Here is a 23,410-nt window from a genome sequence, read left to right as displayed (position 1 = left end):
AGTTAAGGGAAGACCAACACTGCATAAAATGAAAAAATAAAAAAATAAAGTACAGTTCTGGGCAAGGGACTTCCTGAAAATGGCGGGCTGGTCCTCTCACATAATATGGGGTTCACGAAGGCAAACCTATGGTATAGAGCAACCCAGAATGCAGGTATATATAAGTTGAAATAAAGTGTGGAGGCCAAAATACATACTGATCAAGGATGCACCCCTAATATAGGCCGTTGCCAAGGGCAATACCGGTTGTTAAAGAGATGTGACATATGGAGACAAGCATTGGAATGTTGGAGCAGAAAGCATATTCCAGCCACTATAAGCCTGGAGCTGCTCTATTGTCTTCAATGGACCTCTTAACATTCCAGTGTTCTAATATAGCCTTAGAACCCGCCGTAGCGGGCTCTACCGGCTATTAAAGGCCCGCTCCCCGCGTTAAATGCCCGAGCCGAAGGCGAGGGCATTTAACAAGGGAGAGGGACTTTAATAGCCGGTAGAGCCCGCTACGGCGGGTTCTAAGGCTATTAGAACATTCTGCCACACAGGGCAGAATGTTCTATTAAAAAAAAAAAAAATGTTCACGGAGCCCGAGGGGATTTAAATCCCCTCGGGCTCCGTGAGGCTTTGTTCACAGCTGTTGCTGTGAACAAAGCGAACATTGGAATGTTGGCGCTGCGGGCTTTTACCGGCCTGTAAAAGCCCGCAGCAGTCCATTGTCTTCAATGGACATGCCAACATTCCAATGTTCTAATACAAGGTAAGACCATTTCTTTGGAACCGTCTTGGATGATGTGGCCGATACAGTCACTGGGGAGGTGATTTATTGAAAAGGGGGTGAACATAAACAAGGTAGGGGGCCTGCAGTGGGAGGATGTTGGAAAAAAGGCTATCAAAGCAATGTCTAAAGGAATAAAACTCAGATTAGAGGATACGGGACATAGACTACACCCAGTAGAGAGATTTATCTTTTTACTGCCATGTTCCCCCATAGATTATCCATTCATGACTGTGATCATGGGGCCAAGGGGTGAAACTATGAGTTTCCCATGTAAAGCCATGCCTCAAAGATAAAGTGATCACATATAAAAGGGGGTATGGGGGCATAAACATACAACACAGGAAGCTTAGAAACTCAGCATGGGACTTTTTAGCGGTCCAGCACATGGCTAAAATAGAGGGGCTCAGATTGCCTTAATGACAAACCGCTCTGCTTCCACTGAACCCTCACTGATACGTATTCTAGGTTAGATAAGCGCCCTCCTTTGGTTAAATTGTGGTACTTACAAGCTTTTGAAATAATTAATTCACTTGGACTACCTTTTACCGCTTCATAAAGAATTCCTGCTGCACATCTGGAGGCAGGTAGCAGTCATCAGGACCTGCAAATTGCTATTTATATTCAAGGAGCGCTGACCATTGAAGTTCACTTTCTGGCTTCATTACATATACCAACATAGTGTCATCCTGGGTAAATTACTTTTCCTCTACATTTATTTGCCCTTGACTGAATTCCCTAGAAACAGACTGCACATTGTGGGTGCTGCAATACAGATGCACAATCGTTATTTTACAAGATTAATAACCTTGCTTGTGCATCAGTTTTCCTGCGACAACTGAGCTGTGAACATATAGTGGTGGGCAGAAAGCTCAGAGCTTTCTTCGTTAAGATTAGTTTCCATTTGCAAAACACAACTAAACAAAGGTACAACATGTGCAAGCACAGACTGAATCATTCTCTAGGTTAAAAGACATACACTTGTTCATGTGGAATATGTATTGCTTAAGTGCATTGTGGGGTAAATTAGTGTAAGTAACCATTGCATGTAGGTACTGTGCATTTGTTCAAATAATGAAAAACGTGTACACTGCATAAAGTTTATATAAATGTGGCATCATTTTGAAGCTAGTATGTGCAAGGCCCGTAGATCTGCTTTTATATCCTATTGCACACAAGCACATACAAAAGTGCATGCCATATATGTGTTAGTACATTATAGACAAACTTACTAGTTTTGCCATGCTTGTTGTATATTCTTGATGCATTTTAGTATAACGTGAATCCTCTCTTTTAGGCAGTTGTCATGGTTTTAGAAGCAAGTGGAGATACTACATATAAAATGATGCTCAAATTATTGGAATCCCTTTGGAAATCGGCTGTCATCACTCTGGACCAAATGAAAAGAGTACGTCTGCCATCTTCTGGTATAAAAGTAATATGCTGATCTGAAAGTAGTTTGTACTAAACCATTTTTAAAAGAGTAAATATTTCAATGAAATGCGCTTGCTTTTAGGTCGAGCATAGCAGCACCCAAGTGCTACTTTTTCGACGTGTTGGTATGTATCTGGGCTTTTAATAATGCCCACATCACGCCCATCACTACCACTCGTTGGTGGGTTTACCCTTCAAAACTCCTTTGATGACATTGGTAAATGGCTTACGTTTGTTCCTCCTTGGGCGGGTTTGTTACCGCCTTGGCCATCGCCCCTGTTTCACGGCTAATTGCACTTTTGCCTATGAGTTTGACTGCAAGCAAACTTCTTTTTCCTTTTGTGTGGCTCTTCAAGCTGATGCTCATGGCGGCCGTGGAGCTGTGAATCCGCTTGCTTATGTGAAAATGTTTTACTTGTAATTTTCAATTGATGTTGCAAGAAAAGTTCGGTTCAGAGTTTGCAATGCTAATGGCTCTAACGCGAGCAAATGCTTGTTAATTACACACAATCTGTATGAACACAGTATTGGAACTTGGCAAGCACAGTTTTTATATTTCTTGAGGTAAAAGTGAGTAGGGTTAATCTTCGAAACTGGTTGCTTAAAACAATGACAGTATCCCACTCAGCCTGCCTTTTAAAGAATAAGAAATACACAGGGACGGATTCTGTTTATCCCACTTAACACACCTGATCAGTGTCAGACTAAGTTCATGTAACTATCCGTCATCCAGCCCGTGCCGTGAGTATTGTCAGGATCACCCTTTGATTACATACACTACACTATGTGCAGAGGGCAAAAGGGCGCAGATCTATTTATGTAAATAGGTCAAAAAATTTCAGGTGTGGAGTTGAAGTTAGTGCTCGATAGCCAACGGTCCGAAGTAATTTCCATATATTATTAAATATCAGCTGGTCTCTCCATATTTTGACAAAAAGTCTTTCTATAGCTAAAATAGATACTTGCATGCCACACTGATAGAGGCAATACTTATTTCTATTTCTACCATGTTCCAGTGGAAAGCTCTGTCACACTAAGATGCTGCCAGATTCGCAGCAGAGCCCTTGTGACCTCAACCCAACAACATTACTCCAGGTCCTCCACTGCACAGCAAGCCACCTTTCTAATTTGTTCTCGCATATCTTTCCAGAAGGGCACAATCACCAGACACACAGCCATCATTTGTATAGAGTGTCATCTCTCCGCCCACGTCTTCTCCAACAGTTATGGCTAGCCCCAGACAACATACAATGGAGCCTATCTGTCGTGTAATGCCAGTTGTACATTATTTTATATCGGGCTTCTGTTCGGTACACACACATCGTGCTTTTATGGGTATGTTCCCATAGTGTTTCACACTTCTTAGCATTAATTACTCCATTCAGACTTTCCTCCAGCTATTTGTGTATGTGCCACAGCAAATAAAGTTTGTTTCTAAAAGGATTTATAATTTTAATATGACCGTCCTCATTTGTCTTTCTCAAATGCTGCCTCCTATAGCTGCTTCACTCAAAGCCTGGTGCATCACACAATGACAAATCTCTTGTAGTGGAGGAGCTCTGATTCATCAATGCCAAATTACCTTTAGATTGTGAAAAGGATTGTTAGTTAAATTATACCTGGTACCCTCAGGAAGTGTAGGAAAGTAAATCTTTTTGACATGGTTAGCCCCTCTGCCCCCTCCCCAACTCCCACCAGACACACTTTTTGCCTGGTATATGGATCTCTATCCTAAACTGTACAGTTGTTTCCCACATGGACAAATCCTTAAATCCTTTAGCACCCTCTGTAAGTCCCTAGTAAATGATACCCCTTGTACTTAGAGCCTGAGGTGCTAAAGAAAACACGACATGTCACACATCCCTGTGTGCCATGTCCCCTAACACTGCGTGCAATATATGTAAGTCACCCCTACTGCAAGCCTGACCACCCTAAGGCTGCGTGCATTATAATACATGGGGGGGGGGGGCATGTCTGCAATAGCAGATATGCCCCTGCTATGTCTTTGTTAGTTCTTAGACATAGTAAGTGGCCGGGGAAGCCATTTTAAATGCATGTGCTGGACACTGGTCAATACAAGTTCCCCAGCTACATGATGGCTTCACTGAAGAAATGAATGTTTGGTATCAAACATCTCGTATTAAAAAGCCCACACTGATTCCAGTGATAGATTTATCATTACATGCACCCAGAGGGCACCTTGGCGGTTTCCCCTGAAAACCTCCCACCCGAGAAACAGTTCTGGCCCCCCAGGGTGAGAGCCTTCTGCTCTCTGGAGGCCCAGAGCAAAAGCCTGTGCGGGAAGAGGGTGTAGCATCCCCTTCCACAGGATTACCTGCTGATCAGCCTTTCTAAGACGGCAAGCCTCAAAGGGCTGTCACGTTTGAAAAGCAAATCTAGGCTCCCCCTCACAGGAGAGAAAGCCGACCTCCTTATCAAGAACCCCTTGGCACCTGGACAGGTGGGAAAATTAACCAGCCAGCTAGGCATGCTCCCCTTAGACTAGTACTATCCCTAAGGTGTGCTAAGGCGAGATGAATAGGATTTTTCAGAGGTATCCATCTTTGAGATGACATAACTAGGAATTATGGGAAAGGGTTATGCTCACTTCCCACAGGAAGTTGTCATATAGGGGGCATAGTGACCCCAAGGGTCAGTATCCCATTGACTACTACCCTACACACACACACTAATTTCAGAATTTACACCAGAGAATCAGATCCTGATGATCTACGAAGACCAAGGACCCACGAAGAGCTGCAGAAGAGGAGAAAAGAAGCGGCTGACCTGGTACCAACCCTCCTGGCCTGTTTGCATCCCTTGTCGAAAATCTGCATCAAAGTCCACTCGTCCTGCAGCTGTGTCTGCAGAAACATGGGAGGACTGCCTGCCTTCAAAAAAGAATCAAGGCCGCCTGTAAACAGCGTACCTGTTATACAACAAACTCCAAAGAAGGGACTCTGAAGTCTCCGGAACCTCCAAAACTCGACACCTGAAGTCACCACTGCACCTGCCGTCTCCAACCTGAGTTGAAGTAGACTATCTGTGGCAAACAGGTTCCCTAGCCCTCCAGAGTCCGATTCTATCATGGTTTTAACCCTCCTGGACTTCCCAACAATACCTGCAGCCTCTGCAAGCAGCCCCCCTCTACAGCGACTGCTCCGGTAATTAAACACAACACCTAAAGACATCCCTGCACCCGTCACCCACTGAGCCGTGGAGAAGAGGACCAATAATGCCTACCTGTGCCTGAGCATCGTGAGGCCTGAGCCCCACTGTTGGTTCAGCCCTACTGGCATCCTGGCCAGAGCCTGCAGCCTCTTTTCGCAGTGACCGATCTTTGTTGAAACACATTGAGCATCCAACTGTTTTGCACCCTGCACAAGGCCTCCCCGTGCCACTGCTGAAGTACTGGTAGTGCTTCCTTGGATTTTGCCAACTACTCACCTTAGCTCAGCAGATTGGATTTGTAAGTACCTGTATTCTACATGTTTGCAGAACTTGTTTTTTCTCCTTTAGGATAACATTGCAGACCTCAGAAATTTCACTGTTAAAAGAATTCCTGTTTAAAAACATGCTTACATGAACGATTTTTCTCGGATGCATAAACCTATATAAAGATACTTGCTATTTTTATAAATTGGTGTGATCTCCTTTTTGACTTGTGTGTCTCATTAATTAACTATCATGTGTATTTGTGGATGTCTTGCACTCCTCTTAGATGAGCCTAAGGCTGCTCGACCACACTACCTCATTTAGAGCACTTTGGGATTGCATAGCATGCCCCTGTCCACCCATTGGGGAACTTCTGGACCCTTTACACAGTATTTACATACCACAATAAGGGTCAGCTTCCTACAGGAAGACTACAACCCCTAGACAACACCATGGTTTATCTTTCTGTGATTCACAGATCAACTGTGCAGAAGGATGAGCCATAGCTCCAGGTTGTTGCAGATCACTGAGGAAATTGGGATGGCACCAAAGAGCATAGATGAAAACAACAAAAGACAGAAAGTCATCAAGAGCAACAGCGGATGTTGAGGAAAAATGCAGAGAAAGAGTGGAATATCAGGTTTTTAATTTGGCTATCGACTGTGTGGGTCAAAATACAGCTGGTGAATTGGAGTTATTTTCCATCTCTCACTTAGTACCACCACAAACTTTCCCCAAAAGGGCAAAGTTGTAACCTTTGCCTACCCAAGGACCACAAGTCTTAAGCATGTACGCTGTGTGAGGAGTTTCTTTCCAGAACTCCTATAGAGCATTTACTCTGTCGACCCTAATAGAGTTCGATCTGTCATCCAAGATTAAAATTAGCCCCAAAGGCAGTTCTGGGGACAACCATTCAGACTCTGACTCGACTCCTAAAGAGGTTCTGAGAAGGAAAATGACTCAAAGTAGGAGGAGATGTTGACACCTAAAGAGGAAGACATCCGACACGAACAACAGACACTCAAAGTTGAGAAAACCGTGTTTAAGCTGAAATGTCAGCCATTAGGTGAAACAAAAAGAAATTTGACGATGCTCTCAATGGCTTTAGGATTACCTCAAGAACAGAGGACACTAGAAGCCTACTAGAGGAGCACGCATTCATGAACCTCGGGAGGAAGAGCGGAAATTCTTTCATGAATAACAGTACAAGCAGGTTATGTTTCAAGCTTCAGAGTCAACCGAAGAGGTCTGGCAGGATCTCAATAGACTTGTCAGAAGAAAGCATAGACTCCTATCCTTCAAAACAAGAGCTTTTAAACATGAACTGAGACACACTCCTTCCCTCGCCCTGATGATGGCACCATTAGTGAACTAAAGGCAAGTCAGGGGTCATGTGTTACATATATGTGGTCTATATTTCTATATGGAGCAAAATGTTAGTCTGATAGATCAGACAAAGGTTTTGCATCGATTCACATGCTGTACGTTATTCCCCCATCTCGTGGTTAGGTCTGAAATTCTCCAATATACCAGTAGTCCTTCGTATTTTTTTTTTTTTTGGCGTCTGCAATCTCATCATTTGGTGACCTATCCAGCCTTCTCTGACGTCACATGCCCTCTCATGAAGCTCTCAGTAGTGGTCGCAATCTTCAGATTTTTGGTTTTCTGCCATTGGGTCTGGAAGCATTGCTGAAAGCTCTCCAATCTGTGAACAAAAACGTTTTGAGGGAGTTTTCATCTAACAAAAATCTAAGAAGACCACTTAAAGAGAAGTACCAGAGAAGGAGTGTTGATTGGATACATCAAGCTAATGTCGGTTAATGCCTGTACAAGGGGCTCCCTGTTCCATGTGACACAGAGAAGACACTGTTCCAGTTCTGCCCAAAGTCCCACCATAAATTCCCCCAGAAAGACAAACATCAATCGCTGTAACCTGTGCCTTCCGCTCAACCACAACAGCAAAGACTACAAGGCCTGTGTAGATTTTAAACTGAAGATACTGAAAGCAAGGGAGAATCAGAGGCAGGCACACTGCACCATGCAGGGCTAGAAGCAGACTTCATCATTTAAGGACCTGGGGTTGTCGAGTGACAATGAGGATAACTGCCAAAGAGGGAGAAGAAGGCTCGAACTTAAAGTTGAGAATCATCGAGAGGGAACAACACAAACCTAAGGTAACTCTGGGGAAAAAAAAAAAATGACCAAAGGCAAGGTTAGACCAAAAGAACCCCTCTGGTCCCATAACAGCGACACAGCAGGCAATTGAACACCCGAAAAGACAATGTCAAAAGACAATCAAACTCGACAAGGTTAGACGTCGAGGAAAGAAGGGGGGAAATGCAGAAAAAGACCATGAAAAACTCAGCGTCCAAGAAAACCTCATCCTAGTTCCACCTCCCCTCCCCATGACACCTGAAGCCACAGGAGGAGGAAGAAGTGGCACGACAGACATTGATTCCCATGAAGAGGAAATTGCCTCCGAATGACATTGCTATGCATGGACAGCTTATTAAAAAAAGCAGCTGAAAAGTATGGAGTGCAATAAGAGGTGGAAAAAACCCAATCCTTCTTTCTCCTTGAGACACTGTTGCTCTCTCAGACCAAGAACCAGTTCCTGCCAGTGCTTCCCAACATCTTGGATCAGGGGAGAGAGGCTTTTGAGGAGCCTGTAACTTGCAGAGCTGACACCGAGGGCAGAGGCAAAAAAATAAAAATTCATCCAAAGATCTGCTTCACATAAGAGAAAGTTTCAGCCGACTTTGCACTTTTACTGTTTGTAGCTGCTATAACAAACATCCCAACTACGTTTTGGACCACCTCCATGCAAAGAGAGTAAGACAATGGATATATGGTGGGCAGAACATTTGAGAGAGGGACAGCAACTCAATTGTGAATTGTTAAATCCAGTGTTCTGCTAAATAGGCATGCATACCGGCAATGGGAGGAGATGACAGAGCTAATGAAGCACCTGCCCGAACAGTACCGAAAATGAGCAGTTATCCTTCTCAAGATGGATAAACATCGCCAATACACTGCAAGACACTGCAAGTCGGTAGATGATGGTGGGAACAACACTTAGATACCAGTCATGGGTGAAGGATCCAGTTTTAACTAGAAGTTCAGGTGAGCATCAATAACGCCTTTAAATGGAGAACAGTTTGTTGGAAAGCACAGATGAAAGCCAACAGCAGCTGAAAAAAAAAAGCTATGAAACAATTAAAGGAGAGTCACCAATCCGGTGGCCGGCAGGAAGAGGAAGTGTGTCTAGTACCTTCTCACATCAAAGGTTTCAAGGCACAAGCCAAACACAGACAACACCTCGCCAGTGGCAGTTTCAGAGGCAAGGACGCCAGTCATTTTATGGACGCGCACGGCGAAAACCACAGCCTCACAGGGGAATAACAGCCACTGACAGTAAGTGACTGTGCATCTCATCAAGACCTCTCACACACACCAGTGGGAGGCAGAATAAAGGGCTTCGTTCAGGAGTGGAGGAAGGTAATGTCCGACAATTGGATTTAAAATAATAATAAAATGTGGATATTGCATAGATCTGATCAAAATACCTGTAGCAAAGGGACCAAGGAAAACGGTCAACTCGAAGGAAGAAAGATTCTGTCTACTCAAAGAAGTAGAGGAGTTGGTGGGAAAGAGAGCAACTGAAAAGGTGATTGGAAAAGAGATTTATTAGAAAAATTATTCAACATATTTCCTAATCCCAAAACAAGACCGAACTCTACGTCCGATACTGGACCTACAGTTTATAAACAAGTTTGTAAAAATGCAAACATTCAAGATGACAGCACTGCAGGCAGTCATACCGCAGTTATAAAATCAGGATTACGTGGCAACCATAAACTTAAAAGATGCTTACTTGTACATGCCAAGAAATCACAAACATAAGAGATACTTGCGAGTTGTAGTGAAGAAAACACTACTAATTCAGAGTGCTGGCCTTCGATATAAAGTCTGCACCAAGGCTATTTTCAAAATGCCTAAAACCTTTGGCAGCACATTTTAAGAAGACAAGGGATACATGTGTATCCTTACTTAAGACGACTTGCTAGTAAGATCAAACTTGTAAACCAAATGCAAAACAGCCATATAAAAAGTGATCGCATTTTTCAAACCTAGGATTTTCAATAAACACCGAAAAAATGAACAAAACCAGAACAGGAAAAAATCTTTCTAGAAGCAAGAATCCGCTCAATATAGATAAAGGTGTACCCCTGCGAAAAGAGGATAGCATCAATATCAGAAGTGGAGGTCTCTAACAGAGAGGGCTGAGGGGAACATTTTGGGGAAGATGGCCTCATGCATCCCTCTCATTCCATTTGCAAGGCTACATAGGAGACCAATTCAGGAATGGCTACAAAACCAATGGTTACAAGTTATGGGAAGTTGGAAGGATCTAGTGGTTGTCGCGCAGAAAATACAGGAGAAGATGGCGTGGTGGAACAGATTACATTCACCAGCGGATAGACTATGTACCCAACCAACTCCGACAGTAGCCATTACTAAAGATGCCTAAAATATGGGTTAGGGAGCACATATGGGCTCACTTAAGGTCGGGTGTATGGAGGCAACAATAAGCAGTTCAGCATATCGGTGTCATGGAACCCAAAACTGTGTTCCTAGCCTTAAAAGCCTTTCAGAAAGAGCTGTGGGGGAAAGTCTCTGTTAAGCCAAACAGACAATACTACAATGATATTTTACATCAGCAAGTAGGGAGGAACTCAGTCCTTTGTTCATTTAAGACTAGTGCAGGAAATCTGGAAGTGGGCCAATCGGAGACAAATTTATTTAACAGCAATTCATCTCCCACAGAAAGACCGTGTTGAAGCGGACAATATAATTAGATAAGCATCATCCTCCCACAAATGAGAATGCAAGTAGGCAATATTCAAACATTGGGGACCATCAGAAATACATCTATTTGCAATGCAGACAAACACAAAATGTGACTACTGTGCATCCAGACATCCAGACCATCAATCTCTGAGGAATGTTCTGTTGAAAAGCTGGTCAGGGATATTTGGTTACGCTATTCTCCCGATACCACTGTTACACAGGGTTATCAACAAATTGAAACATGCCAAGATGACACTAATACCTATTGCCACTCACTGGGCAAGGAAACTAATTGGAACTAATAGAAATGGTATTCTGAACTAACAGAAAAGGTGCAATCTGCAGATCTGCTGTCAATGAAAGGGAAGAAAGTTCTCTATCCAAAACCAGAGAGTGACAGTTTGGCAGAGTGGCTCCTGAAGACTTAAAAATTAACTGATGCTTCCTTAAAAGTGCATCTAGGTGCAATTGTGGCCTACACAAGAGGCCATGTAAGAAGAGCTTTCTTCAGAACACCTGTAATAAAAAGATTCCTTGAGGGAGCTAAAAGGATAACTCCACCCAAACGGGTGCTGGCCCCTACATGGAACCTAATCCTGGTACTAACACAGCTATCGAGGGAACCCTTTCAACCTCTATACAAGCCATCATTCTAGATACTTATGCTCAAAACAGCATTCCTGGGGGCAATGACTTCGCTTCACAGGGTGAATGAACTGCAGGTACTCACATTTCAAGAGCCATCGCTACAAATCCATAAGGGCAGAATATTCATGAGGACAGATCCACACTTCTTTCTCAAAGTTATTTCAAACTTCCTCATAAATAAGTCAATTCAAATACTACGTTTTTTTCCAGGAACCAAAAAAATCAAGTGAAAAGAGCATTACACGCACTAGATAAGAGTGATCATGTACTATATAGCAAAGACAAGCAGGAAGACAAAGCAAATATTTGTCATTTACGGACAACAACAGGGGTAAACAGTGACAAAAGGTCCTCAGAAAATGGATCTTCCATACAATCCAATTATGTTACCCAGGTGCAGAAATACAATTATAATCTAAACCAAAAGCGCACTCCTCATGCACAAAAGGAGCAACAATAGCCTTTGTAGAAAATATACCTTTGCAGGACATTTGCATGGCAGCTACTTAGTCATCAGTGCACACGTTTTCAAAACATTGTCGAATAGATATTTAAATGAACGAGGAAGATCAAGCCGGACACAGACTATTAAAATATCTGTTTACCATTTTAAGCTCATCTTCGTCTTAACCATCACAAAATAAAAAAAACACAGCTGCAAAATCAATGTACAGCATGTGAATACAGAAAAGATTCATACATCAAAACAAAATGGTTTCTTACCTTGAAGAGTAGTTTAGCAGCTTCAAGAATTCCACCATCTAGCCGTTGGGTCCGGAGTTTTGGGTTTTTGTAGAGCACATGTGCCGACCTCCCATATTTGAAGGTGCACCCATATGTGGTGATGAAGACAAAAGAGTGTGAGTGAAATAACCCATTCGCCTAGAACCACGCAATTTGAGGCCAGTTTGAGTCAAGAGCATTATAGATAGGTCGAGTTGATTAATCAAGTCAGGAGACCTGGTACTTTTTCTGTTTTATTTTGGTTTTTTTCCCCCCCGGGGGCCATGGTTAGAATACTTCCAAAAGGTGATTTTACCTCCCCTTTTTGCATTTACCTGACCAAACGTCTCTTTTGAAATTGCTGGTTGTAATGCTTTTTTATAGAAGGATTGACTTGCATGTTTCTCCGAAAAGCCTTTCATCATATCATAATGGCATTTAAATCTAGCCATACCATTTCTCATGGATACTCACTTTAAGCTGATGAATGCGACTGGTGTTCAAGGTGACTGATGCTTCCTCGTTGGTATAACTTAAGCATGTGAGTGCACTGCTGGTGCTTTCGGTGTAAATGCCCTACATCACTTTTTTCCCCAGATAAATTGCTACTGACAGCCTGGGCAGCCTTCTTACCCAAACGTGGGTCCTTTTCACAATGGGTAGTCCACTACTCGTCATTGGCTCAACCCTGTAAAGGCACTGAGCTTCTGTATTGACCACACAAGACCATTGTGTGGCCGACCAATTCTTTGCAGCGCTTTCAGGAGCGAACAAAGGAAAGGCCATGCAGAAGAGGACCCTGTTACGATTGAAAGTCCTCTGTATCAAAACCTGCTATACCATGACTAAGAAGCAACACCCAGAAGATGGCCTTTGGGCTCATTCCACTAGAGCCAAGGCCACTATGACAGCTTTGGTGCTAGGGTAGTGTTTTTGACATCTGCTAGGCTGCAACTCGGCTGTCTGTGAACACTTTATGAAACACCCCTCACTCAGCACAGACACACTGCTTGCCATCTTGTGTGTGCTGGTGGGGAGAAAATGACTAATTTGACATGGCACTCCCCTCAGGGTGCCATGCCAACCTCACACTGCCCATGGCATAGATAAGTCACCTCTCTAGCAGGCCTTACAGCCCTATGGCAGGGTGCACTATACCATGAGCACTATGCCCCTACAGTGTCTAAGCAAAACCTTAGACATTGTAAGTGCAGGGTAGCCATAGGAGTATATGGTCTGGGAGTCTGTCATACAATAACTCCACAGCACCATAATGGCTACACTGAAAACTGGGAAGTTTGGTATCAAGCCTGTCAGCACAATAAATGCACACTGATGCCAGTGTACATTTTATTGTGAAATACACCCTAGAGGGCATCTTAGAGATGCCCCCTGAAAACATACCCGACTTCCAGTGTGGGCTGACTAGTTTTGCCAGCCTGCCACACACTAGACAAGTTGCTGGCCACATGGGGAGAGTGCCTTTGTCAGTCTGTGGCTAGTAACAAAGGCTGTACTGGGTGGAGGTGCTTCTCACCTCCCCCTGCAGGAGCTGTAACACCTGGCGGTGAGCCTCAAAGGCTCACCCCCTTTGTTACAGCGCCACAGGGCATTCTAGCTAGGGGAGAAGCCTGCCCCCTCCGGCCACAGCCCCACTTTTGGCGGCAAGGCCGGAGGAGATAATGAGAAAAACAAGGAGGAGTCATTGGCCTGTCAGGACAACCCCTAAGGTGTCCTGAGCTGAGGTGACTCTGACTTTTAGAAATCCTCCATCTTGCAGATGGAGGATTCCCCCAATAGGATTAGGGATGTGCCCCCCTTCCCTCAGGGAGGAGGCACAAAGAGGGTGTAGCCACCCTCGGGGCTAGTAGCCATTGGCTACTAACCCCCCAGACCTAAACACACCCCTAAGTTGCGTATTTAGGGGCTCCCAGAACCGAGGAAGATAGATTCCTGCAACCTGAAGACGAAGAAGGACTGCTGACCTGAAAGCCCTGCAGAGAAGACAGAGACACCAACTGCTTTGGCCCCAGCCCTACCGGCCTGTCTCCCCACTTCAAGAAAAACTGCAACAGCAACTTTGCAACAAAGAAGCAACTTTTAAAGACCACACGTTTCCCGTTGGAAGTGTGAGACTTTCCACTCTGCACCCGACGCCCCCGGCTTGACCTTCGGGGAACCAACACTACAGGGAGGACTCCCCGGCGACTGCGACCCTGTGAGTAGCCAGAGTTGACCCCTCCCAGCGACGCCTGCAGAGGGAATCCAGAGGCTCCCCCTGACCGCGACTGCCTGCTTCAAGGAACCCGACGCCTGGTAAAGACACTGCACCCGCAGCCCCCAGGACCTGAAGGATCCGACCTCCAGTGCAGAAGCGACCCCCAGATGGCCTTCTCCCTTGCCCAGGTGGTGGCTACCCCGAGGAGCCTCCCCACCCCCCCCCCTTGCCTCCCTGCACCGCTGAAGAGACCACTGGGTCTCTCTTTGAAACGTATTGCGAACCCGACGCCTGTTTGCACACTGCACCCGGCCGTCCCCGTGCCGCTGAGGGTGTACTTTCTGTGCTGACTTGTGTCACACCCTCTCCCCCCCCCTCCTCCTCCCCCCTCCAGTGCCCTACAAAACCCCCCTGGTCTGCCCTCCGAAGTCACAGGTACTTACCTGCTGGCAGACTGGAACCGGGGCACCCCCTTCTCCATTGGAGTCTATGCGTTTTGGGCACCACTTTGACCTCTGCACCTGACCGGCCCTGAGCTGCTGGTGTGATAACTTTGGGGTTGACCTGAACCCCCAACGGTGGGCTACTTTGGCCCAGCTTTGAACCCTGTAGGTGTTCTACTTACCTGCAAAACTAACCAAAACTTACCTCACCCAGGAACTGTTGAAAATTGCAGTGTGCCTAGTTTTAAAATAGCTTATTGCCATTTTTTGCTAGAATGGTACATGATATTGTGTTGATTCAAAGTTCCTAAGATACCTGAGTGAAATACCTTTCATTTGAAGTATTACTTGTAAATCTTGAACCTGTGGTTCTTAAAATAAAAGAAAATATATTTTTCTATATAAAAACCTATTGGCCTGGAATTGTCTTGAGTGTGTGTTCCTCATTTATTGCCTGTGGGTGTACAACAAATGCTTAACACTACCCTCTGATAAGCCTACTGCTTGACCACACTACCACAAAATAGAGCATTAGAATTATCTCTTTTTGCCACTATCTTACCTCTAAGGGGAACCCTTGGACTCTGTGCATGCTATTTCTTACTTTGAAATAGTACATACAGAGCCAACTTCCTACAGTGTTCCCCCAAGTCTACCAATAAAAATGAACCTTTCTTGCGTGGGTAGGCCTAATGCTCGCGACAGGAAACGCAACATGGACACATCACATTTTTACATTGAAATCTGATGTGTTGTTTGCAAAATCCCTAGCTGTAGATTTTGCCCTCTATCTCAGCCGGCACCTAGGGAAACCTACTAAACCTGTGCATTTTTTAAAACTAGACACCTAGGAAAATCTGGGATGGGGGGTGACTTGTGGGGGCAGCGCTAGTGCCTGCGACAGGAAATGCCCCAAAACACAACGTGGACACATCACATTTTCCCAAAGAAAACAGAGCTGTTTTTTGGAAAGTACCTAGCTGTGGATTTTGGCCTCTATCTCAGCCGGCACCTAAGGAAATCTACCAAACCTGTGAATTTTTTTAAAAAACTAGACGCCTAGGGGAATCCAAGATGGGGTGACTCGTGGGGCTCTCAACATGTTCTGTTACCCAGAATCCTTTGCAAAACTGAAAATGTGGCCAAAAAAAACACGTTTTCCTCACATTTCAGTGATGGAAAGTTCTGGAATGAGAGAGGAGCCACAAATTTCCTTCCACTCAGCATTCCCCCAAGTCTCCCGATAAAAATGGTACTTCACTTGTGTGGGTAGGTCTAGTGCCTGCGAAAGGAAATGCCCCAAAACACTATCTGGACACATCAAAATTATCAAATAAAGAACTACCTGTTTTTGTGGGGGGATGTGGAGGGGGGAACATCTGCGTTTTTTGGTACTGGGCTCAGCAGCCATACTGGGTAACCTACTAAACCAAGACATTTCTGAAAACTAGACGCCGGAGGGAGTCCAGGGAGGTGTGACTTGTGTGGATCCCCCGTGTTTTCTTACCCAGTATCCTCAGCAAAGCTCAAATTTAGCTAAAAAAAAAAAATCACATTTTTCCCACATTTCTGTGTTGGGTCACCGCACAGGGACAAATTTCCTACCACACAACGTTCTCCCGGTAAAAATGATACCTCACTTTTGTAGGTGGGCCAAGTGCCTGTGACAGGAAAGAGCCAAAAACATGTCGAAACTGAGGGGGAACCAAAGAGGGTCCAAAAGGCAGTTGGAAATAAAACATTTTTAGGCTGACAAGTGGGGCAGAATTTTTATCGGTATAGATGAGACAATGCTGGGTGGTAGGAATTTTGTGGATTCCTGCAGATTCTGGAAGGTTCCATCACAAAAATGGGGAAAAAATGTGTGATTTCCAGCAAAGTTGGAGGTTTGCAAGGCATTGTGGGCAAGAAAATGGTGCGGGGTGCATGTGAAGCACACCACCCTGGACTTACCCAGATGTTTAGTTTTCAGATTTGCCTAGGTATTGTGGATTTTAATACATGGCAATGTCCAAAAAGTGCAACCCTCACCATTCCAAGTGAGACGATTTTGAGAGTTAGCCAAGCTCTAATGGCCCAAATGTAAAACCAAAACCCAAAATAATCAAATTTCCTCTTGCTTGGCGTGTGATAAGATGTTTTAGTGTGCGGGGGGAGGGCTGAAAGAGTGTTACTCCCTCCAGTTGGGGTGGGGGCATAACCAGGCCCATACTGGTTGGTAGCCACCACCCCACTTTTTATTTATTTATTTATGTTTTTTTAATTCCCTGGCATCTAGTAGACTTTCTGGCCGTACCCCCACCCTCTTATTTTGAAAAGAACGATCTTCCCTGATCTCTGGTGGGCTTTCTGCCCCCCCTGGGGGCAGATGGGCCTTCCAAAAATAGGCTGATCTGCCGCCAAGGGGGGCAGATATGGCCAAAAGTAATGTGACCCTTGCCCAAGGGGCTGCCCCCCCCCAAACAAAAGACACACATACACACACACACCAATCCCTGGTGCCTAAGTGGTTTCTGCCCCTCCTCCAGGTCGGCCTAATAGAAATAGGTCGATCTGCCCTGTGGGGGAGCAGAAATGGCCTAAAATGAATTTGCCCCCTAGCCCGCCTTGCCTAAGGGGTTGATCCCCTTGTGTGAAATTGGTACAAAAAAAAAAAACTCCCTGGTGACTAGTGGTTTCTGCTCCCTTGGGGGCAGATTGGCCTGATTAAAATAAGCCGATCTGCCCTCAAGGGGGGGGCAGAAAGGGCCTAAAAGTAATTTTGCCCCCGGGGAGCGACCCTTGCCTAAGGTTTCGCTCCCACATATAATTAAAAAAAACATTTCTACCCCCCCCCCCCCCCCTCCTTTCCCCGGGGGCAGATCAGCCTAATTACAATAAGGGAAGGCAGAAATGGCCTAAAATAATTTGCCCCCTTAGGGAGCGGCTCTTACCCAAAGGGCCGCTCCCCTCATGACAATAACATTTAAAAAAAACTCCCTGGTGTCTAGTGAGCATTTCTGCTGCCCGATTGCAGAAATGCTGAGAAAGACATCAAAGGAAAGGAAAGGCCTTTCCTTTCCTTTGATGCCTCTCTAGGCCCCTCCACGTGATCGTCGGAGAAGTGCAAAACCATTTCTCCTCTGATTAGCGCTGAAAGCTGAGCTTCCAGTCCGGCGGGACAGGCCTCTGATGAGGTCAGCACCCAGTCGCGCTCTGATGTCATCAGACGCCACATGAAGTTTAGGGAGGGAGCGGGGTGGAAGCAATTCACCTTCCATCCCTGCACTGGGGATGCCGAGGCGAGGCTCATGGGGAGAGCGCTAGTACTCTCCCCAACCCCCTTTCCTCCCCACCCCCCACCCCCATGAGCCAGTCCAAGGATGTGATGGTTCTGTCCTTGGTGCCTCAGCCAAGGACTTAACCATTATTCCTTGGCTGCGAAGAGGTTAATTTTGGCTACAAGGTTGCAGCAAAAGTGAGCAATTTTTTTCTGTGTGTGTGTGAGAAATCATGTATTGCAATAACTTGTGTGTGTGTGTCTATATATATATATATATATATATATATATATATATATATATATATATATATATTCATATTCGATGGCATGTGTAGCTGCAGATACACATGGTGTGCATACATCACCATCTGGTGTTGGGCTTGGAGTATTACAAGTTGTTTTTCTTCAAAGAAGTTTTTTTTCGAGTCGCAAGATCAAGTGACTCCTCCTCCCGGTGATATTGTGCATGGGCATCGACTCCTTTGTTGGATTGTTCTCTTTCCGCCGTAAGGTCCAAACGTGTTCTCTCTCACTCCGGTACTTAAGGGTTCGGTACTATCTGAACTTCTCTTTCATTTTCCTTAATGTTGGTATTGTTATCAAACTCCCTTCTGACTACACTCGATCCGATTGTAGCATCAGGATCGATTATTCAGGCCTACTGCTTCATAGGCTGATAGATTGGACTCCATTTTGATTCTGTCCTCGGTGCCGCGCCAAGTTCCCCTACACTGACCAGCATTTGATGTGCAACCTCTGCGTTTCTCCCAACCACAAAGAGACCTGCGAGGTGTGTCTGTCCTTTCAATCAAAGAAGTCCTTACGAGAGCGAAGAGCAAGGCGGTTAGAGATGGCGTTGAAGTCTACCGAACAAACTCTCTTCGGAGTCGAAACATCAAAGTCCCTCTTCGTAGTCAAAAACACTTTCCCCTACCGATCAGACCACTTTCTCGGCCCGTAAGCATGCTGCCACCAAACCTTAGGAGCATTCATTAGGGGGCAGAAAATTGTTTCATCTGCCTCCTGTTCTGAAGATGAAACCTGACATTAGACCCATTCTTGAGGTTATGGACCAAAAATAAAGGAGGATTCAAATCCAGAAAGAGACTGGAAAGATTATTGTCTCTCATCCTCCAATTACGAAGAGGAAACTAGCATTCCAAGAGTTTGGATCCTGGCCCTTCACCGGTGAAAATCTTTAAACATAAAGAGAAGCCAAAGACTGTACAGCTTTCTCCACCACATTCGCCTTATCTTCCCTCTTCTCCACCAACTTCACTTACACAATCTCATGCTTCTTCATACGGGGACTATATGGGTGATAGTATTTATAACATGGATCCATGGGATATGTATGATACTGACCCAATCCCAACCAGAGATCCTGATTTGTATCCCACAAGACCATCTCCGCCTGAGGATACCACAGCCTATATTACGGTAAATTCCAGAGCAGCCCCCTATTACAGTGTACAGATCCACTGTGAGCCAATACAAGAGGATTTTCTGTTTAACACTCTTTCCTCAACTCACAAATAATATCAATGTTTGCCAATGTTATTGAGTATTTTAAAACATGGCGCTAACATTTTCAAAGAACCAGCGAAGGCCAGTGTATTAACACCTAGAATAGATAAAAAATATAAAGCGGCACCAACTGATTCAGTCTTTATTTCACAGCAGTTACCGCCAGCTTCCATTGTAGTCAGTGCAGCCAAAAAACGGGCAAATTGTCAGTCCACAGGGGTTGCTCCTCCCCAGGATAAGGAAAGACGGAAATTTGGTGCAGCAGGCAAGAGTGGCAACTCCAGCATCAAATTATTGGAGATTTGCTAACTCCCAAGCTCTTTTATCCAGGAATAAGAGGGCCAATTTGGACGAGGTGCAGGAATTCCTGGAATATCTCCCACTGGAAAACCAAAAAAGAGCACAGCAGGTAGTTGCAGTAGAAGCTATCTCCAACAACCAGATTAGATCCGCCCTAGATGCAGCAGACACCGCAGCTAGGAGTATAAACACTAGCATAATAATCAGGAGGCATGCTTGGTTGCGCACTTCAGGGTTCAAACCTGAAATACAGCAAGCAGTCCTTAATATGCCTTTTATCAAACAGTAGTTATTTGGACCAGAGGTGGATACCACTATAGAAAAATTACGCAACACCTGTTCAGTGTAGTTTTAGCAGTCCCCATTTCAGAGGTGGTTTTAAACCCTCAACATCCGAGCCCTCTACGTTCCAACAACAAAAGCAGGGACAACAATGTTAGTCTAGAGGGTCTTTGAAAGGTTCATATAGAGGAAACCACTTTAGAGATAGGAGGAAATCCACTGCCACAAGAGGTGCCTCTACTCCGTCAGAACAGTGACTTTCCCACCATCTCCACACAGTATACATCTCCTGTGGGAGGAAGACTGCAACATTTCCATCATCAGTGGCACAATATTACATCATATCAATGGGTACTGTCATTTATCCACAATTGTTATTGCCTAGAACTCCTCTCCAGTCCAACAAATATTCTCCCTCACACACACAGGCTTTCTCCAGAACACCTGGTTTTGCTGAAACAAGAGGTACAATCACTTCTACTCAAAGGTGCAATAGAGATAGTACCTATAACTCAAAAAAGGGCAGGAGCATATTCTTTCTACTTCCTCATACCGAAAAACGATTAAACTCTCAGACCAATCCTCGATCTCGGACCCCTCTATCAATACATTCTCTAAGAACATTTCCACGTGGTCACTCTCCAGGATGTCATTCCCTTACTACAAAAACAGGACTACATGACAACATTAGATCTAAAACAACGCTTACTTCCATATTCCCATACACTCAGCACTTCGCAAGTACTTAAGGTTTGTGATAGCAGGCAAGCACTACCAATTCAAAGTGCTACCCTTTGGCGTGACAACAGCACCAAGGGTATTTACCAAATGCTTAGCAGTGATTGCAACATACCTCAGAAGACAACATCTACACGTCTTTCCCTATCTGGACGACTGGCTCCTAAAAGCCAGCACTATTCAAACCTAACAACAACACACAATACACAAACAATACCCTACACAGTCTAGGGTTCACAATTACCAGAAATCTCACCTTCAACCAGCACAAATACAACCATATCTGGGAGCATTTCTGAACACTCGGCATTAGCTTACCCAAACCCACAGAGAATTCAAGTGTTTCACTATCTCATTTCTCAGCTACAATACAATCAAACTTACACAGTAAGGTTTATTATGAAACTTTTGGGAATGATGGCATTGTGCATAGCAATAGTACCCTATGCACGTCTAAGCATAAGACCCCTACAACAGTGTCTTTTGCAGCAATGGTCTCAGGCACAGGGTCAACTTCACAATCTAGTGTTGTTGGACCGCCAGACTTCCAACTCTCTGCAATGTTGGAATCACACCAACTTATCAAAAGGGCGGCCATTTCAGGGCCCTGTGCCACAGACCATAATTATCACAGATGCACCAATGACAGGTTGGGGAGCCAATCTCAACAATCTTACTATACAGGGAGAGTGGGACTCAGTCCAGCAGACTTACCACATAAAACACTTGGAGTTGCTAGCATTGTTCTTAGCACTCAAAGCATTCCAGCCACAGATCACACACAAAAAAAGTATTAATAAGGACCAACGACATGACAACAATGTATTGTCTGCAAAAATAGTGGGGGGAAGGGGGGAGAACACTCATCCCAATTGTCCCTTCTAGCACACACAATTCGGAAATGGGCAACTCACAATTGCATTCAAATACTAGCAGAGTATATCCCACGGATACACAACCAACTAGTTGACCTCTTAGCAGGACGCAGCAACAAATACACAAATAGGAGATTCACCCACAAGTAATTCAACACTACTTTCACATATGGGGAACACCAGACATAGACCTTTTTGCAACAAACGAAAACACAAACTGCCCAAACTTCGCATCCAGGTACCCACACCCTCAATCCAAGGGCAATGCTCTATGGATTAATTGTTTACAGATATTTGCTTATGCTTTTTCCTCTCCCCGACTAATTCAATTTCCGGTCAACAAGAGCCGTCACACCTCCCTCACCATGATACTCACAGCTCCCACTTGAGCATGTCAAAACTGGTACACAACACTATTGGATCTGTTTGTAGTGCCACATCACAAGCTCCCAAACAGACCAGACCTATTGACTCAAAACAAAGGTCAAATCAGGCATCCCAATCCCAGTATGCTCAACCTGGCGATTTGGCTCCTGAGGTCATAGAGTTTGGATATCTACAGCTTCCATCACAGTGTGTGGACATGCTAAAGGAAGCACATAAACCCACAACCAGACAGTGCTATGCAGCTAAATGGAAAGGTTTTGTGTATTACTGTCAACCCCAAAACATTGATCCACTTAAAGCATCAGTACAGGATATTGTCTGTTATTTGCTTCACTTACAAAAAGCAAATCTTGCATACTCATCTATTAAATTTCATTTAACAGTAATATCAGCTTACCTCCAAAACAGACAGCATACTTCTCTGTTCAGAATTCCTGTAATAAATGCTTTTATGGAAGGCCTTAAAAGAGTTATTCCAACTAGAGTACCACCAGCTCCTACCTGGAATCTTAACATCGTGCTCACAAGGCTTATGGGTCCAGCATTTGAACCCATGCATTTTTTCGCTCATCAGTTTCTCTCATGGAAAGTTGCTTCCCTAGTAGCAGTTACTTCCTTAAGAAGAGTTAGTGAAATTTAAACATTCACTTTAGAAGAACCTTTTTTTCAACTTCACAAACATAAAGTAGTATTTAGGACAAACCCAAAATTCCTACCCAAGTGGTTTCACCATTTCTCATTAATCAGTCAGTAGAATTGCCAGTCTTCTTTCCACAGCCAGATTCAGTTGCTGAAAGAGCTCTTCGCAATCTTGATGTCAAAAGGGGTCTCCTGTATTACATAGATAGAACAAAAGATTTTGGAAAATCTAAATAACTTTTTGTGGCTTTTCAGCAACCTCATAAGGGTAATCCTGTTTCAAAACAAGGGTTAGCTAGATGGATAGTAAAGTGTATCCAAACTTGCTGTCTTAAAGCTAAAAGATAGCGATTAGTAACTCCTAAAGCACATTCTACTAGAAAGAAAGGAGCTTCCATGGCATTGTTAGGAAATATACCAATGGCAGACATATTCAAAGCAGCCACATGGTCCACACCGCACACATTTACTAAGCACTACTGTGTGGATGTGCTACAAAGTTGGTCAAGTAAAGCAATATTTCAAGCTACTCCAACTCCTACAGGCTAGCCGTCGCTTACTAAGAGGAGAGGGACTGCTTTTCAGTTTGTGCATAGCATGTGTATCTCCAGCTACACATGCCATTGAACGAAAAATGTCACTTACCCCGTGGACATTTGTTTGTCGTATGTAGTGCTGCAGATTCACATCCGCCCTCCCTCCTCCCCGGAAGCCTTATAGCCGGTGTAGTTTATGTAAATATGTATATACATTGCATGTACATCTTTTCTTACTCTACATATATGTATATATACGTTTCTACACTCCTTACTTCACCCTCCTGCGGGAAAACAATCTAACAAAGGACTCGATGCCCATGCACATGATCACCGGGAG

General features: G+C 44.4%; 1 protein-coding gene across 1 annotated transcript in view; it reads left to right on the top strand.

Annotated features, from left to right (window-relative positions):
- PDCD4 (programmed cell death 4) overlaps positions 1–23,410 on the top strand; it is a 241,564-nt gene that overhangs the window by 159,335 nt on the left and 58,819 nt on the right. The window contains exon 10 of the mRNA XM_069239401.1: positions 2,070–2,180. Coding sequence (XP_069095502.1) covers positions 2,070–2,180 — 111 coding nt within the window. The remainder of the gene's footprint in view (positions 1–2,069; positions 2,181–23,410) is intronic.

Source organism: Pleurodeles waltl, chromosome 6 (genome assembly GCF_031143425.1).
Source record: "Pleurodeles waltl isolate 20211129_DDA chromosome 6, aPleWal1.hap1.20221129, whole genome shotgun sequence".
NCBI lineage: Eukaryota > Metazoa > Chordata > Amphibia > Caudata > Salamandridae > Pleurodeles > Pleurodeles waltl.
Note: the sequence above shows the minus strand (reverse complement) of the source record. Positions and strands in the feature narration are given on the sequence as shown.